Here is an 18493-nt window from a genome sequence, read left to right as displayed (position 1 = left end):
TAGTACATGACTTAATAATTGATCAACAAATTGATTTACTCTGCCTTACAGAAACCTGGTTGCAGCAGGATGATTATGTTAGTTTAAATGAATCAACACCCCCGAGTCATTCTAACTACCAGAAATCTCGAAGCACAGGCCGGGGGGGGGGGGGGGGGCGGTGTGGCAGCAATTTTTCACACCAGCCTATTAATTAATGAAAGACCAAGACAGACTTTTAATTCATTTGAAAGCCTGATGCTTAGCCTCGTCCACCCCAGCTGTAAAACTCAGAAACCAGTCTTACTTGTTATCATCTATCGTCCACCTGGGCCTTACACAGAGTTTCTGTCTGATTTCTCAGACTTTATATCTAATTTAGTTCTGAGCTCAGATAAAATAATTATTGTGGGTGATTTTAACATCCATGTAGATGCTAAAAATGACAGCCTCAACATGGCATTTAATCTGTTATTAGACTCAATTGGTTTCTCTCAAAATGTAAAAGAACCCACCCACCACTTTAATCACACTCTAGATCTTGTTTTAACATATGGCATAGAAACTGAACATTTAACAGTGTTTCCTAAAAACCCTCTCCTGTCTGATCATTTCCTGATAACATTTACATTTACAATAATTGATTACACAGCGGTGGAGAGTAGACTTTATCAAAGTAGATGTCTTTCTGAAAGCGCTGTAACTAAGTTTAAGAATATAATCCACCCACTGTTATCATCTTCAATGCCCTGTACCAACATAGAGCAGAGCAGCTATCTGAACGCTACCCCAACAGAGGTCCATTATCTTGTTAATAATTTCACCTCCTCACTACGTACGACTCTGGATACTGTAGCTCCTGTGAAAACTAAGGTCTCTAATCAGAAGTACCTGACTCCGTGGTATAATTCTCAAACACGTACCCTAAAGCAGATGACTCGTAATCTGGAGAGGAAATGGCGTGTCACAAATTTAGAGGATCATCATTTGGCCTGGAGAAATAGTTTGCTGCTTTATAAGAAAGCCCTCCGCAAAGCCAGAACATCTTACTATTCATCACTGATTGAAGAAAATAAGAACAACCCCAGGTTTCTCTTCAGCACTGTAGCCAGGCTGACAAAAAGTCAGAGCTCTTTTGAGCCAACAATCCCTTTAACGTTAACTAGTAATGACTTCATGAACTTCTTCACAAATAAAATTTTTATCATTAGAGAAAAAATTACCAGTAATCATCCCACAGATGTAATATTATCTACAGCTACTCTTAGTACCATTGATGTTAAGTTAGACTCTTTTTCTCCAATTGATCTTTCTGAGTTAACTTCAATAATTACTTCCTCCAAACCATCAACGTGTCTTTTAGACCCCATTCCTACAAAACTGCTCAAAGAAGTCCTGCCATTAATTAATTCTTCGATCTTAAATATGATCAACCTATCTCTAATGATCGGCTATGTACCACAGGCCTTCAAGCTAGCTGTAGTTAAACCTTTACTCAAAAAGCCATCTCTAGACCCAGCAGTCTTAGCTAATTATAGGCCAATCTCCAACCTTCCTTTCATATCAAAAATCCTTGAAAGAGTAGTTGTCAAACAGCTAACAGATCATCTGCAGAGGAATGGTTTATTTGAAGAGTTTCAGTCAGGTTTCAGAGCTCATCACAGCACAGAAACAGCTTCAGTGAAGGTTACAAATGATCTTCTTATGGCCTCTGACAGTGGACTCATCTCTGTGCTTGTCCTGCTAGACCTCAGTGCAGCATTCGATACTGTCGACCATAATATCCTATTAGAGCGATTAGAACATGCTGTAGGTATTACAGGTACTGCACTGCAGTGGTTTGTATCATATCTATCTAATAGACTCCAGTTTGTTCATGTAAATGGAGAGTCCTCTTCACACACTGAGGTTAATTATGGAGTTCCACAGGGTTCAGTGCTAGGACCAATTCTGTTTACATTATACATGCTTCCCTTAGGCAGTATCATTAGAAGACATCTGTCACTGAAACACAGGAAAGAAAGAAAAAAACATCTTACCTCAGCCCAGCTGTAATTATTTAGACATTTTTTGTGACGCTATAATCATGAGCTTATATGATGTAGCTATAGACGATGTGAAATAGGCAGCTGTACTCACTTAGACCCATTATCTCACACAGGATGAGGAGCCTAAGACTCGACTGTGCCTTATATACAAGTGTGAGGGTCAGCTGTTGTTTCTTGGGAAGTGAAAGTGATTCTGAGGTTGGATCTCAGGGGGTTGACATCCATCCATCCATTTATTATGCTTTCACACATTAAGTGGTGTATTTCTGTGATTTTGCCTGAACTATAAATAAACAAAAGACAGGTTATTATGCAGAGCTTGTATGGACTTTATGGGCTATTCAAATGTATGTCTCTACTATTGTCTATGGTAGGAAAATACAAGTAACTAAATACTAATACAATGATAATATTTTTACCCAGAAGCAGCATAGTTGTTGTGGATTTTTTGAATGACGTGTATACTGCATATTTGCAATAAACATCATCAGATATTTGTTCGCATGTAGCAAAATCAACACCTGTCTGCAGTCAGAAGTAATGTCATAAGATTATGCCACTTGCTGATGTATGTTAATGTGTGACTTTTGACCATGATGTGACCAACTGTGATAAGGCAAAGCAAAGGGTTAATCAAAGGGTGCCCCTCTGCAGACGGCCCTTAGCCAGAGTCCTGACTGGCCCCTGCCTGTATCTTGGTCGGTACCTGACCCTGCTCTGCTGTTTTTGGCTGGAGGACAAGTGGAAAGTTACCCAGCAGCAGGAGGTGGGGTTACTGGCCCATAAGAAGGGGACAGAAGAGTCATCAGGGCTTTTCCCTGCTGTCTGTCCATTGGGGTTGGTCCCAACCTGCATGCGCCTACGGCAAACACCCTAGGGGAGCTTTTGCTTTTCCTTCTTTTTGCTGAACTTCACTGTTGAATAAAACAACTGGCATAGACCTCTGCTCTTCTCCTGTGATTTTTGTGGTTTTTGACTTTAATTGGAATTTGGGAGCTGAAATCAACCTTCTTCTAACCTGAGGAATTGCTCACACAACCTCTTGAAATTGCGACCCCACACAGTGCAGTGGTGTATTTTGTCCGGTGCTGCTGTTCACGTGTGGGCAGTTAGTATCATTTACTAAGAAATGAAAGTGAAACTTCTATCAATAATTATAAAAAGGCAGGGGGGGATGCACTGGACAAAATATACCACTGCACTGTGGATATCTGCGCATAACTACGGATACACTCTCTGTATCATCTGAATGTGGACAGATCATGGGCTGGGAAGGAATATGTAAATCCTTCATATTTTACTGTTTATGTTATTAATTATTTTTCATGCAGTGTAATTTAATGAATTTCTTACTCCATGCGCGATTTTGTTCACTCTTTGTCTTTCAAGGGAGTCGTTATAGTCGGAGGTAAGCTGTCAGATGACGGGATTCACCGCTTTCACGCAACCCACAATGCAATGCAAGTCTTATAAACATAAACTTTATTTACAGTTGAACAACTAAAACATGTTACTATTTCAAGAAATAACATTAGCTCATTTTAAATTTCATGGCAGGACCACATCACTGTCTTCTGTTTTTATTTACATTTCACAATAAACTTTTTGTAACTAAGGTTGGTTCTTGTTACTTCTTATTTGAAAATCTTTCCAATATATATGTAAAATAATATTCAGGAGGTGCTGGCACTGTGGCTCTGGCTCCAGCCATTCTGGCTGCACTGGGTTCACTCCAGCTGGAATAGCAGCAGGCTCCATTGCTGCCAAACTGATGTCATATTTTGCAGTTGCTAATGGAGGAGGAGTTGCAGCAGGAGGTCTCATAGCAACCCTGCAGTCCTGGGGTAAACCAGATATTTTGATTTAATTAGTAAATTATTTAAACAATATTATTTAGATGTTGCAAAGAAAATTGCTTACATATTTAAATATATAAAACAGATATAATGCAAATCATACAGAGAAGCATCAAAAAGAATAGCATAAAAGCTTTACACATGAATAACAAACAGTTGATGGCATCTATAATCTCACTGTAGGTATGGGAGGTCTGACGGGAGCTGGCATTGGAGGTGTTGCTGGTGCTGGAGGAACAGTGGGTTGGCTGCTCTCAACCATTTGTAACCAGACTGGAACACGTTAAGATTTACACTATGAACAAATACCAGATGTTCAGTCATGTGACAGATCTCAAATGAAGCATCATTTTAGAAACGTCAGACACTCAGCTTAAAGCAAAATTTGAAAATTAAGTTAAATATATGGTGGATTAAGATTACTGCTATTTTGAATGCATCATTTTTAGGTATCATTGTAGAGCATGAAGCTGTTTGATCTGAACCCAAGACTGATACGAAGAAATTTTCTGAATTTAATGTGAAAATAAAAATCCATGCAAAATAAAAGCATAGTTGTTTTTATTTTAAACATCATAATGTAATGCAGAAATATCAACCACTCCATAAAAGTCCAGAAAATGTGCCAAAATTCTGACTGGGTTGTAGGGGATCAAATACCAGCTTCACCCAGTGCTATGCAAAAATGCAAAATACAAAACAGGGAAAGCAAAGAAAGTAGAATGAGTTATAGAGCCCACGAATGCCTCAGTTTCCAGAAAGTTTACAATAATCTCCACAGAAAGACTCCTCATAATACATGCACTGAGCTCATCTGCAGGTAAGATTATGGAAACGGGTGCAAGGCTTTAAGAAATCAAAACACGAGCACCTGAAAGCTAAAAAATAAATAAATCAGACTCACCTTAGTGAAGACAAAGGCATTAACACCATTCTGAAATTTAGAACTACAATTTCCTACAATAAAGTAATCAATTGATATGAAAATTTTAGTGTAGAACATTAAAAAAAAACATCTGCACATCCTTAAAAAAAGGGGGGGGGGGGAAAGATTGTGTGAGGTTTATTGTGTGAGGATTAAATCTTTAAATAATCTTTTGTACCATTACAAATTTTAAAAACACTGGAGCCAGCAGACACTTTGAAATGCATTTTAATTAAGTTAATTTCAGTTACTCTTATTTAGATCTTTCAACAAAGTAAAATATTGCTTAGAGAAGGAAGGAAAGGGTTTAGTGAGTTTCCATTCCTACACCTGAAATAATCAGTGGCAAAGATGTAAGAACGACAAATGTACAGCACATCTTCAAAAATGATAACTCTTCACTCTGGTTTAATATCTTCCTTTATTTTGAACCTTGAATGAATAAACACTAGAACACTCTTTAGTTTAAACACTTCAGTAACGTGGTATGACCAAAAAATTTCGTTAAATCCTGAAATTTTTACAACACTCTGAATTTGTGGAATTACTCTTTGGTGCACAGAAACACTGACTGCAGAAACACTTTCACTCATTCACTGAAACAGTTAAAAAATGTATCACTCATATTTCTGACATCACAACAATGCTCATTAGTAGGAAGAGCAGTGGCAACAAAATATCATTAGAATTTGCCATGTGAGATTATTTACATTTTTTATTTCCGTATGACACCTGCCAGCAATTTCAGTCCTGCTCCTGCAGCAGCTCCAACACCGCCCACAGCTGCAGTGGCAGCCCCCGGCAGCCCAGCTGCACCTTCAAGAGGGAGGAGGGAAAATATTCACAGCTTCAATATGTTGCATCAAGTCAAGCAGCTGAGTTTGCTTCTAACTTTATCAGGAATCAAAACAACTGACTGCCACCTAATAGTGGCATCACTGCCCCCTAGTGGTGTCAGATTTCATAAACTAAAAAATGCCCTATGGCTTATACACCAATACCTCACTCATGTTGTAGGCACTAAAGTCATTTTAAGGGTCTGGTAAATGGCCTGCATTTGTATAGCGCTTTAGTTAGTCCCTATGGACCCCAAAGCGCTTTACACTACATTCAGTCATCCACCCATTCACACACTGGTGATAGCAAGCTACATTGTAGCCACACATAGACACTGGCGCAACCGGGCCCTCTGACCACCAGTAGGCAATTGGTGAAGTGTCTTGCCCAACGACCAAGACTGTTGGAGCCGGGGCTCGAACTGGCAACCTTCTGATTACAAGACAAACTGCCAACTCTTGAGGCACGATCGCCCCACACCACAAGCTTAGTCCTGTAACACAACACAGGACACTAAGGCCGTCCCCATTTAAGTCTGTAAACTTAAATGGGGACGATTCAACTGATTTAAGTTGAATCAGTGTGTACATTTGTAAATGTGTTATCAGTCATTTGTATTGAATTATTCAGTCCCCGAGTATACATATACTGGTCACCACCAACAGGAGCAAGGGTCACCTTTGCTTTGGTTCCTACGGTGGCCCTGAGAGGCCAAACGGACTGCAACTTAAGAAAACACTAGCAATAAGAAAAACGCTACAAAAGCACACAAAACTAATACTGATGACGGATTTTTAGGCTAATAGTTAGGCTAACACACTTACCTCTAATCTTTTCTTTCCTCACAAAACTGAGAGATGCTCCACTTCTTTTAAGTGTCTCCCAGCCCAATTCTTAGTATATTTTTGGTTCCTGCAACTCGTCCGTCGGGTTATTGTCTCCCCAGAAACACTTCCCTTGTGCTTTCGGAAATCTGTTTTTTCCTATTTCCGTTGTGTTTTGTGTGCTTTTGCAGCGTTTTTCTTATTGCTGCTGTTTTCTTAAGTTGAGGTCCGTTTGCCTCTCAGGGCCACTGTAGGTTCCTAATAAAGTGAATGTATACAGCACTATTGATGAAACCACAGTAAAGTCAGACAACAAGCCTACCTGCTGACTGTAAAACAGCCACCAGGCCTCCAGCTACCACTCCGCCTCCATTAGCCACCGCAGCAGCAGACATCATGCTTGCAGCGTAGGAGCCTGCAGCTATTCCAGCTGAGGTGAAACCTACGGCCCCCAGAGCAACAGGAGCCAAGGCCACTGCACCTACTGCACATGGACGAGAACACCAGCATCAGTGTGACTGTTACAAATGATATGCCATGTAAAAAGTTTTTATATAAGCAGAGGCCTGAGGTACGAGGCAGGATTACATCTTATCCTGGGCTCGCTTTAAATGTTAAAGCAAGTTTAGCATATCGAGGGTATCTTTCAGTTATCTGGATTCACTTACCCCAACACTGGCAATCTGGATAAGTGGTCACATGAAGCTGTTATGAAACAAATTAAGTTAATCCAGGGTTCACCCTTCTCGCTCACGTAAAAGGACTGGTGCTGTTGTCAAGTGTAAGTGTGAGAGGAAAAAGTACTTTACAGTAGTTTAGTATTAAAAGTGCTGTATGAATGTTTGTGCCCTCTAAGCACTTTGGACAGCATGACTGGAAAATACACATTATATGAATAAAGTCTGGCCTATTTGAAGCCAGAAAAGCTGTGTAAGTTTATAGATTCAATATCACAGTTCTGTGTTTGAGGCACTGGAGAATCTGATGATTATAATTAAGGTCAGCAAGTACAAGTTTGTGTCCTGTTTCACAATCATGTATTATTGCTGGAGAACAAAGAAAATGTTGTAAAACATTTGCTTCCAACAGGAAAACGTAAAGTAATAAAGTTGTATCTAAAGATCTACATTTATTAATGACATCAGGGAAAAACGAACACAAAAACATTAGATCCTCCTACTGTCCACACACAGAGGTCTGGGGGACTTTCTATGAACAGTGACCCTATTGTCTGGATGATGTATTGGTCAGTAGGTGGTGATTTCATGCATAATCTTTATATTTCATTTGAGAGCATAAGTTACAATGGCGCACACAGGGTTCAAGTTATGACTAAGGATCAGCAGGTATGAAACAACGCCTGCTGACTAATCGGTTTTCTGAAAATAGCGTCACTATTCGTAGAAGATCCCCCAGACCTCGGTGTGCAGACAGTAGGACGGACTAAAGTTTTTCAAAAGACTCTAAAGTTTTGGTGCTTTCCCTGAGGAGCATCAGTAATAAATCTATATTCTTACACTTCACTTTATTCCTTAACATTTTTCTTTTCCCTGTTGGTGGTAAATTGTTTACATGCTGCCCAGGGGTGTCACTAGGTTTTAAGGACAGGGGGGGCTTAGCCCCCAAGAGATGCACACGACATGAACGAACGTAGTGAATGAGCACAAAATTTCACAAACAGAAAACAAAGACTGAGAAATTGTTTTCCTACTTTTTTGGACAGATTAAACATCCTAGGCCACCAATAGATCTATTGTTTTATTTCAGTCTGCTTTATAATACAGTACAACAAAAAAACAGAGGAAATGTGTTTGCTGCATCAATAACAAGAAAAAAACTGAAAATAAAAAAGTACATTTTTCTGGCTGCAATCACCAGTTACTTGGTGGGTGGAAGCATCAAAGAATGACGTCTGTTTTTAAGAGTGGCAAATCGGTCAATCACTCTGTTGTGACTCAGATGCTGAAGCGTGTCTTTTTCAATAGACATGACTGCAAGACTGTGAAGTCTTTTCTGACCCATTGTTTGACGCAGCCAGGAGTGCAGCTGACGCAGTGCACTAAAGGACCGTTCGCACGAGCAGCTGCTGACAGGCACTGTTAGGGCAACTTGGATGGTTGCCTTCAGAGAGGGAAACATGTCTGAATCAAGGAGGTTGTACACAGACAACATATTTTTGGGTGGACATCCAGCCTCTGTTTTCCGGGTAAGAAAGTTTCTGGCCACCAGAACCTCCTCTTTTTTCAGGTCAAGTCTGTAGTGCTTTGCAAGTTCATTCAAGTGTGGTTCACTCAAGAAGTTCTCAGATTTAGGACTGCATGCCTGGACGCCTTTTAGCAGCCCTGCATCTACACTGCAAAATCTTTGATCAAGCTCGCCAACCATCCGATCCACACAAGGGAAAAGTAACTCTCTTTTCAATGTGTCTGAGTTGTTCAATTCAGTGCGTGAACCCACAGTTGCCTCCAGGACAAAATCCTCCATTTTCCTCTGTTTGTGCCTTGTCTTGGCACCTGGTTCAGGGATACTGTGGGTGTTACACAGGGCCTTGGTTTTCTCATACAGCTCTGTAGCAAATGCATCTGAGTGTTTGCCCTTAAGTGTGTCACACACAGCTTGTTTGCAGATAAAAGCTTCTGCCAGGTCTAAAGTCTCTTTCTGCAGGAATTTGTGGAGTCCTTTGGTTACAGACAGAATCGACTGAAACATCAGTAGTGCATAGACTGCTGAGAACTTGTAGAGCTTTGCTCTGAGACCAACAGCTATGGGGGATCCAATTGCAGATAGGCACTCCAAAATGGCAGGCAATGTCTCAAGAACTGCACTGATTGATCGCAACTGACATGCCCAGCGAGTGTTTGAAAGTTGCACAAGCTCAGTTTTTGTCAATCCAAGCTTTGCCTGAGTCTCCATGAACTTATGATGATTGACTAGGGAGGTGCTGAAGAAAGAATACACACACTCCAACAAGCTGAAAAGCTCCACAGCCTCTGGGACAGCCTTGCAAGTATTGCACAAAACCAGGTTGAGTTGATGAGCATAACAATGCACATAGATAGCCTCAGGATGGAGCCTTCTAAAATGTGCTTGTACACCTCCAGTGGAGCCACTCATAACGGCTGCACCATCATATGTTTGTGCTACACACTTAAGCTCTGCAAGACCATAGTTTTGGATCTGCTGCTGAATCTCATTTGCAATGGACTGGGCATCAAATGATTTTATCTCTGCAAGTGCAAGGAAACGCTCCTTCACTGCCCCCTCTGACACGTACCTGACACAAACAGCTAACTGCTCTGCCTTTTTATCCCTTGCCTCATCCACCATGATGGAATAGACTTTAGACTTTGTCATTTCAGATACAATGACACTAGTAACTTCCTGGGCACAACAGTCAATCATGTCATTCTGGGATGTTGGTGAGATATACTGTGCATTTGATGGGGGATTATGTTTTTGAAGAAAAGCATCAAACTCCTTCAAAAGCTCCATGCACGCAAGAAAATTCCCTCTGTTTGGGCTGTCTTCACCTTCATCATGACCACAAAAAGGGAGTCCCTGTCTCCCTAACATAGAGGTGACTGCAACAATTCGTCTGAGATACTCTCTTCTTTCGACTATCTCACTCACATTTGCAGTTGCTATCATCTGTGCAACGTTTCCCTGTTTGCTAGTTCCCTGGTAGCTTTTCCATGTAACAACACTGTCCTTATGTGTTTGTGCCATCTCATGCTTGCCAAAGATGACTAAAGCTTTCTTCCAGTTCTTGCAACCGTTACTGACCAAACTATCATGTTTGATGTTTTTGCCAAACACTCTACATGGGAAGCAGAAAGCTGCACTCTGGTTGACTGAATATTCTAACCAGTTGTGCTTTTCAAACCAGCTGTGGTTAAATGCTCGCTTCTGTGTACCAAAAGTATCATGTGGATAGCTCTTCAGCTTCACCTGTCTGGGCCCTGTGTCTTTGTCACCTAAATCAAACCCTGTAGTAGAATGAGTTGCTGCAGCTGCTTCATCATTTTCCCTCTCTTGGCCTGTTTGCTCTCCTCTCTCTGTAATAACTTGATCTTCCTCTGCCTCTCGATCTATTTGCTGCAGCTCCTCTGTCTCTCCTTGCTCTCTCTGACTTGAACTTGCCTGTTGACCTTTTTCTCCCTCAGCCACTCCTTCTGCCTCACCCTTCAAGATACATTAAAACATACTGAATTGTAATGTAAATTGCTAATATCATGACTTCTGCTCCCGCTCCACAGTAATTTGTTGCTCCCAAATATTTTGAAGTTACAAACATTATATTTTGAGCACGCATGTGACTAAAATGGTTGCAATTTAAAGCCCTGAAAAATATTACTAAATTACTTGAATTGAAGTAATATTAAAATAGAACCCTCAAAAATATGTGAGTCAGACTAATTTGACTTATATACATATCTCTCTCTTTGCTCTCTCCACTTTCTAACCTTGACTCTCCTAAATAAAAGCTCAAGTTAAACAGGTCTTATATGTTGTACCGTGACTGAAATGTTTCATATTTCATATCCATATTGAGTCCCATAAAATTCTAATCAGACTGTCTGCATCACAAATGACTCCATCCTTTGACTCACCTCTCCAGCAGACGTCTCTCCCCTCTGCCTCTCTGTGCTCCTCTGCCCTGACTCCTACAGGTTAATGGGGATGGAGTGATTATTATTATTTCCACTGATGATAACCATACCTGAATGAGCTCAGCTGGATTTTTCAGAGCTAAAACGAGTGACAGAAATTAACATTATGCTAACAATTTAACTTAGTGCGCTAGCCAGGTTTTTATTTACAAAATGGGGAGCACCTGGTTCATTATTTACATGGGACTCTCTGCTGTTACCTGGAGCTAACTAATTGTTACTACCAGCCAGTGATGAAAACTTACTTTCTTGAAAAACTTGCGTATATCCATGATTTCTTGCCGTTTGCCACATGCACGCTAGTGTTTCTGCAGGTGTATACGAGCGGAGTGTAAAGTAGCAGTGAAAACGAGGACTGGATTTTCAGTCATGTGGATGTCCCCTGTGAACAACTGGAAGGGATTGGATAACGAAGCACTGACGCTACCTTAACAATGTAAAGCGAAAGGGACCAACCGAGTTATGATCATATTTGTGTGAATAGCGACAGGTTTATATTATTATTTCTTTAAACTCATATTCCTGCATCTTTATATTGAATTTGTCTGCAAGTTCTGTAAAAAAAAATCGAATAAATTAAAAAAAAAAAACAAAAAAAACCCCACCAAATTATTTAGGGGGGCTTAAGAATATTTTAGGGAGGCTTCAGCACCCCTAAAATAGGCCTAACGACGCCACTGATGCTGCCAAAAACAATCCCTGTCAAGCGTCAGCCCCAATCAAGGGTTAGCTTATCAAGCCGACAGCCAGCTTCGTGTGACCGCTTCTCCTGACTGCAGGGTAGTGGATCAACATAACAGAGAGATACCGTGGGTAGGTTGAACCCCGGTGACCATACAGACCGTCCAAAGCCTTACCTGCTCCCCCTACAACAGCAACGATCGTCCCTGAAACACAACATCAAAGCTCACATCAGCACTAACATTAGCTATCATCATGGCACCGTCACACCATTAAACACACGAGTATCGTTATTTTAAAGTAATACGTGTATTAAAATACTCACCGACACGCATGTTTACGGAGTTCCGCTTTCTATGTTTGCGTATCGTATAGTGACAGTCTCAACTGACTCTGCCACGGAGACACTTCCGGTGTTGTGCCAAAAAGTGATTGTCTGCCAAAAACTGATTTCCGGTATTTGCCAAAAACTGATTGCTCGTATTTAAACTGCTATAAGTAACTTGATGGCCTATAATATGTGAAACATATGTCAAATGCATCCCTCATGGAGGACACAAAGTCATATTGAGCCACAAACAACATTCGTGTAACAAGGTAGAAGCCGCAATCAGTTTTTGGCAGCGACTTTTATAGAACCTTTATTTATGCAGTTAAAAAAATCTCATTAACATTAAAAATGTCTTTTGTAAGAGTAAGACAGCAGAAATGGCAGCAAATATTACAATAGTTCAGTAAAAATATTGTAAGTGGGGGAAAAGGACCGGATTGGTTATAATGTGAGTACAATAACACAGAGTTATAAAGATACTTGAAAAAACAGATAATCTTTTAATTCTATATATAACCCCTTTGTAAACGCTGTTCACCGAAGTCTATTTACCAACATACGTAAAGATATTACACATAAAAAAATACACGGAAACATTGGAAATCACTTTTTGGCAGGCAATCACTTTTTGGCACAACACCGGTATTTCTATGGTAACATGAAAAAACAAACTTAACTTTTCCGTTTATGTATATTGCATGGTTGTTCAGATGTTTTGCAATTCAGATTTGTTTTTAAATCACATATAAAAGATAAATTATTTAAAGCTTTTCCCAGTGATTTTTGACATTTAAACAAAGCACAACAGATAATGGAAAATAAATATCATAGTCATTTCATTATAGTCATAATCTCATTTGAGAGCAGTGTTAATCAGAAACCTTACCTGAGTCAGGTGCTGTGATAAAGTGATAAAGCAGTTTTTTGTTTTTTTGGTACATGTGTTCGTCATTGGAAAATACTGAATAGAGCTGTGCTTTTGTTTCTAGTTTTATCAGCATTATTAGAATAATCTTATTGAGGAAGAATAAACCTTCCTGTCGAAAGCTAACACTAGCTTTGTGTGTACCTCTTCTTTGCCAAATGCCAGTAAATATCTATTCAGATAAATTTTAATTATCTTAAGAGTGGGAAATGTTGTTTGTTGGAGAATTTGCAGAAGATGGGTAAATAAAATGCTTTGTGAAGAGAGTCTCATGGTATTATGTCAGGCCAAGCAAGGCAAACAATGTTTGTCCAGTTAAATGTAAAAAAACAGACATCAGTTAAAGTATACCAAAGTAAAGCAATCACTCTTGTTTCAGCGCAAACAGCATTCTGTCATAAAGTTGTACTCATGACTGTCTGCGTCCATCCTTTACATCACTGCCATCCTATGGCCACAGTTGGCTATTGTCTCTGAAAGTAGACTTGACACTGCTTGATTATAGAGCTACTGAAATCAATATATGGTAGGTGTCCTAATCAACATCTGTGCCCAGTTAATCATGGCTGGATCTTGTCAAGCTAAGAGGACAGCAGCTTGTAGCTGATTGTTTGTGCATAAATCCATGTTGTGGAAATCCCTGAGATCAGTTACAAGTTGTGTATTGCGTGGAAACAAAGCTAGCATTAGCAAGTAAACAAGTACCCTTATTTATCATCATAATTAGTTTTATCTTCGTAAAGACCTGGACCAACACGTGTGATATATGAACCTTTTTTTTTTTTACTTATTTAGCACATTAGTAATAAAAGCTGTGATGATGGAGAGGGGAACCCCTGTCATATATGACTTCATAAGGCAGGCAAGTTGAACAGCAGTAGCCTCCATCAGCACTTTCAGACCAACATCTCTGAGAAATCACTTGTAGAAAATTTAACCAGCTGTTTGGTTAATTTTTCATTAATTTTTAATCTCATTGTAGACACTGATAGTTAACAATATCACCTGCAGCAGTAATACTGATCCATGTAACACCGATTACTGCAGAATAAATACTTTTATTTTTGATATATTACATAGAATTTGCCAAAAAATAAATGCAGTTTTATGTTTAATGAAGTGTTCGCAAAGTATTTTAAACATAAAACAATGATTGTAAAAAACAAAACAAAAAAACAAAAAAAACCTCAACCACTTGTCATTTTGAGCTAATAATAAATAGTTAGCTAACTGTAGTGAGTAATAACATTTAACAATTCTACTGCCAGAAAGAAGTGCAGAGAGGTGAAGATGTTTGAAACTGGTCAAAATGCTCTTGTTAAAGACTAAAGTAAATAAATGAAGAGTTTCTAGACAGTTTACAATATTTTCCAAAGAAAGTTTTCTCATAGTTGATGCACTGAGCTGATCTGCAGGCAGGATTATGGAAACGGGTAGAAGGTTTTAGGAAATCCAAATAACTGAATGTTAAAAGAATTTAACCAGACTTTCTTACCAAAGTTTAGCTTTATCTTAGTGAGGACAGTGGCAACAACACCATTCAGAATTTTAGAATTAGGATTTCCTGCAATTAGATCATTGATTGAGATACAAATTTTAGAAAATGTAGGAGAAAAAAAAATCCACACTTGCTTAAAAACAGTCATGCTTTTCAGTCATATGTAGTTCACTAATATTATACCAGCGTGCACAGAAAAAGTCACCCAGAGGCACAAAAGGAATGATCAGAATGACATCATCAGAATCCACAGCCTTCAGGCAAAGTGTGAGGACAGTTCAGGGAGCCTCGGGTATGGCGAGTTTCCATTCCTACACCTGAAATGATCAGTGGCAAAGCTGTAAGAGCGACAAATGTACAGCACATCTTTAAAAATGACAACTCTTGACTCTTGTTTAATATCTTGTGCCAACAAATATCATTAAAATTTTCCACGTGAGATCATTTAAATTTTTACTTTACTTCTTTTTGTCTTCATCGTCTTCTTTGTCCTTGAAAATGAGACCTCCTAGCCATTTCAGTCCTGCTCCTGCAGCAGCTCCAACACCGCCCACAGCCGCAGTGGCAGCCCCCGACAGCCCGGCTGCACCTTTGGGAGGAATGAGGACAAATATTCCAAGTCAAGCAGCTGAGATTGCCAATAACTTTATCAGGAATCAAACTAACTGTACTGACTGCTACCTAATTGTGGCATCACTGCCCCCTCGGTGGTGTCAGATTTCATAAACTAAACAATGTCCTATGGCTTGTACACTAATACACGGTTCTTGATTCTCAAAACAGCCCCAGTTCTTTGCGGCATGGATTCAAAACTATTGGCAAACTTATCAGAACTGGGTCAGTGTTGACATAACTGCAACATGTCCTTTCTGTGGCTCTGCCAGCTGCACACTCATGTTCAAGTCCCTTTTAATCTCCTAAGACCCGAACTCCTTCATGGCATGCATTTTTCATTTTTCTTTGCTATTTGGGTTGATTGGGACCTGATGAATTTAAAAACAAAGAATTACCAGATTTATTTTTTTTTTACCGAATTTTTGTTTCTGAGAAAAATGAGATCCACATATGTCCACATATGAGGACATTCATTTTAAATTTTGATAGAACAGTGGCAGTATAATGTCCTCGAAAGCAGATATCAGGCCCTTGTAGAGCAAGATTTAGTATTTTGGTCCAGACATCCCAAAATGTGATGTCTGTATATGTGGACAATACTCAGTGCAAGGGCAATAAAACTACACTTTATAATAAAAGAGTTCAAAGTGTGGCAGGATTATAGTCCTTAGTCTAATCGCACCACAAGCTTAGTCCTGTAACACAACACAGGCTGGAACAATTAACTGATCTTATTGACACTAAGGCCGTCTCCATTTAAGTCTGTAAATAGGCTTTAAGCTGAATCATTTGTAAATATGTTATCAGTCATTTGTATTTCAGTCCCTGAGTAGCCAGAGTTTTACGAGCCATATACTGGTCACCACCAACAGGAGCAAAGGTCACCTTTGCTTTGGTTCCTAATAAAGTGAATGTGTACAGCACTATTAATGAGACTATAGTAAAGTCAGACAAGCCTACCTGCTGACTGTAAAACAGCCACCATACTTCCTGCTACCACTCCGCCTCCATTAGCCACCGCAGCAGCAGACATCATGCTTGCAGCGTAGGAGCCTGCAGCTATTCCAGCTGAGGTGAAACCTACGGCCCCCAGAGCAACAGGAGCCAAGGCCACTGCACCGACTGCACATGGACGAGAACACCAGCATCAGTGTGACTGTTACAAATGATATGCCATGTAAAAAGTTTTTATATAAGCAGAGGCCTGAGGTACGAGGCAGGATTACATCTTATCCTGGGCTCACTTTACATGTTAAAATAAGGTTGCTGGTATCTTTCAGTTATCTGGATTTGATCCAGATAAGTGGTCACATGAAGCTGTTATCAAAGAAACTGAGTGTATCCAGGGTTCACCCTGCTCGCTCACGTAAAAGGGCTGGTGCTGTTGGGAAGTGTAAGCGTGCTGGCAGCTCAAGGGCTGATTTTACAAAGAAAGAGAAAACTATACAAAAAATATGAAGAGGTTAAAAACATTATACAGATACTGAACACAGCAGAGTGTGAGAGTGTGTGAGAGGGAAAAAAGTACTTTACAGTAGTTTAGTATTAAAAGTGCTGTATGAATGTTTGTGCCCTCTAAGCTCTTTGGACAGCATGACTGGAAAATACACATTATATGAATAAAGTCTGGCCTATTTGAAGCCAGGAAAAGTTAAAAGATTCAATATCACAGTTCTGTCTGTGAGGCACAGGAGAACCTGATGATTATAATCAAGGTCAGCAAGTACAAGTTTCTGTCCTGTTTCACAATCATGTATTATTGCAACAATAATAATGTAATTTTTCCTGTTGGAAGCAATAAGGTTGTATCTAAAGATCTACATTTATTAATGACATCAGGGAAAAACGAACACAAAAACATTAGATCCTCCTACTGTCCACACACAGAGGTCTGAGGGACTTTCTATGAACAGTGACCCTATTGTCTGGATGATGTATTGGTCAGTAGGTGGTGATTTCATGCATACCGATCTCTATATTTCATTTCAGAGCATAACCCTGTGTGCGCCATTGTAATTACAATGGCGCACACATTGTAATTACAATGGCGTTTTTATATAAGCAGAGGCCTGAGGTACGAGGCAGGATTACATCTTATCCTGGGCTCACTTTACATGTTAAAATAAGGTTGCTGGTATCTTTCAGTTATCTGGATTTGATCCAGATAAGTGGTCACATGAAGCTGTTATCAAAGAAACTGAGTGTATCCAGGGTTCACCCTGCTCGCTCACGTAAAAGGGCTGGTGCTGTTGGGAAGTGTAAGCGTGCTGGCAGCTCAAGGGCTGATTTTACAAAGAAAGAGAAAACTATACAAAAAATATGAAGAGGTTAAAAACATTATACAGATACTGAACACAGCAGAGTGTGAGAGTGTGTAATTACATTGTAATTACAATGGCACACACAGGGTTCAAGTTATGATTAACGATCAGCAGGTATGAAACAACGCCTGCTAACTACTCAGTTTTCTGAAAATAGCGTCACTATTCATAGAAAATCCCTCAGACCTCGGAGTGCAGACAGTAGGACGGACTAAAGTTTTTCAAAACTCTAAAGTTTTGGTGCTTTCCCTGATGCGCATCAGTAATAAATCTATATTCTTACACTTCACTTTATTCCTTAACATTTTTCTTTTCCGTGTTGGTGGCAAATTGTTTACATGCTGCCAAAATCCATCCTTGCGTCAGCCCCAATCAAGCCCTGGGTTAGCTTATCAAGCCGACACCCAGCTTTGTGTGACCGCTTCTCCTGACTGCAGGGTAGTGGATCAACATAACAGAGAGATACCGTGGGTAGGTTGAACCCCGGTGACCACACAGACCGTCCAAAGCCTTACCTGCTCCCCCTGCAACAGCAGCGATCGTCCCTGAAACACAACATCAAAGCTCACATCAGCACTAACATTAGCTATCATCATGGCACCGTCACACCATTAAACACATGAGTATAGTTATTTTAAAGTAATACGTGTATTAAAATACTCACCGACACGCATGTTTACGGAGTTCCGCTTTCTCCGTTGCTCTTGTGGTACTGCTTCCATGACCCTAACACTGACACGGTCAGAGCGGCACACTTCCTGTTTTTATAGGTCACGAATGAAAAACGAAACTTAACATTTCCATTTCATCAAAAGACAAAACGAAAAGAAGAAACTAAAACATGGTGCAGTTTCCTCAAAATTAATATTTGAATATTATCCGTTTTGGATCATGATTGTTCAGATGTTTTACAATTTCAGATAAAACATCACAGCGATTTTAGCCCATTTTGGGGCTAAAATGAATCAAAGCACCCCCCAATA

The 18493-nt window shown here is 39.8% G+C and overlaps 2 protein-coding genes across 7 annotated transcripts; both read right to left on the bottom strand.

Annotated features, from left to right (window-relative positions):
* Window positions 1-4959: 4959 nt before the first annotated feature.
* Window positions 4960-18248, bottom strand: LOC308388970 (interferon alpha-inducible protein 27, mitochondrial-like). 6 transcript variants are annotated; one of them, XM_080870035.1, is made up of 5 exons: window positions 18175-18199; window positions 11997-12026; window positions 11080-11133; window positions 6792-6953; window positions 4960-5624 (listed from the first exon to the last, which is right to left on the bottom strand). In XM_080870035.1, the coding sequence occupies exons 1-5, from the start codon at window positions 18182-18184 to the stop codon at window positions 5524-5526; spliced, it is 357 nt and encodes a 118-aa protein (XP_080726161.1). In that variant the 5' UTR covers window positions 18185-18199; the 3' UTR covers window positions 4960-5523. The 6 variants fall into 6 exon arrangements, with proteins under 6 accessions (XP_080726161.1, XP_080726164.1, XP_080726162.1 ...); XM_080870038.1 differs by lacking the exon at window positions 18175-18199 and adding an exon at window positions 12146-12207; XM_080870036.1 differs by lacking the exons at window positions 11997-12026; window positions 18175-18199 and adding exons at window positions 7138-7174; window positions 11385-11426.
* On the bottom strand, window positions 14134-18050 carry LOC308388975 (interferon alpha-inducible protein 27-like protein 1). The gene is made up of 4 exons (XM_080870046.1): window positions 18026-18050; window positions 16150-16311; window positions 15037-15163; window positions 14134-14912 (listed from the first exon to the last, which is right to left on the bottom strand). The coding sequence occupies exons 2-4, from the start codon at window positions 16223-16225 to the stop codon at window positions 14831-14833; spliced, it is 285 nt and encodes a 94-aa protein (XP_080726172.1). The 5' UTR covers window positions 16226-16311; window positions 18026-18050; the 3' UTR covers window positions 14134-14830.
* Window positions 18249-18493: the final 245 nt, after the last annotated feature.

The sequence above is a fragment of the Rhamphochromis sp. 'chilingali' genome, assembly GCF_963969265.1.
Source record: "Rhamphochromis sp. 'chilingali' genome assembly, chromosome: 21".
NCBI lineage: Eukaryota > Metazoa > Chordata > Actinopteri > Cichliformes > Cichlidae > Rhamphochromis > Rhamphochromis sp. 'chilingali'.
This window is presented reverse-complemented; position numbering and strand designations above follow the sequence as displayed.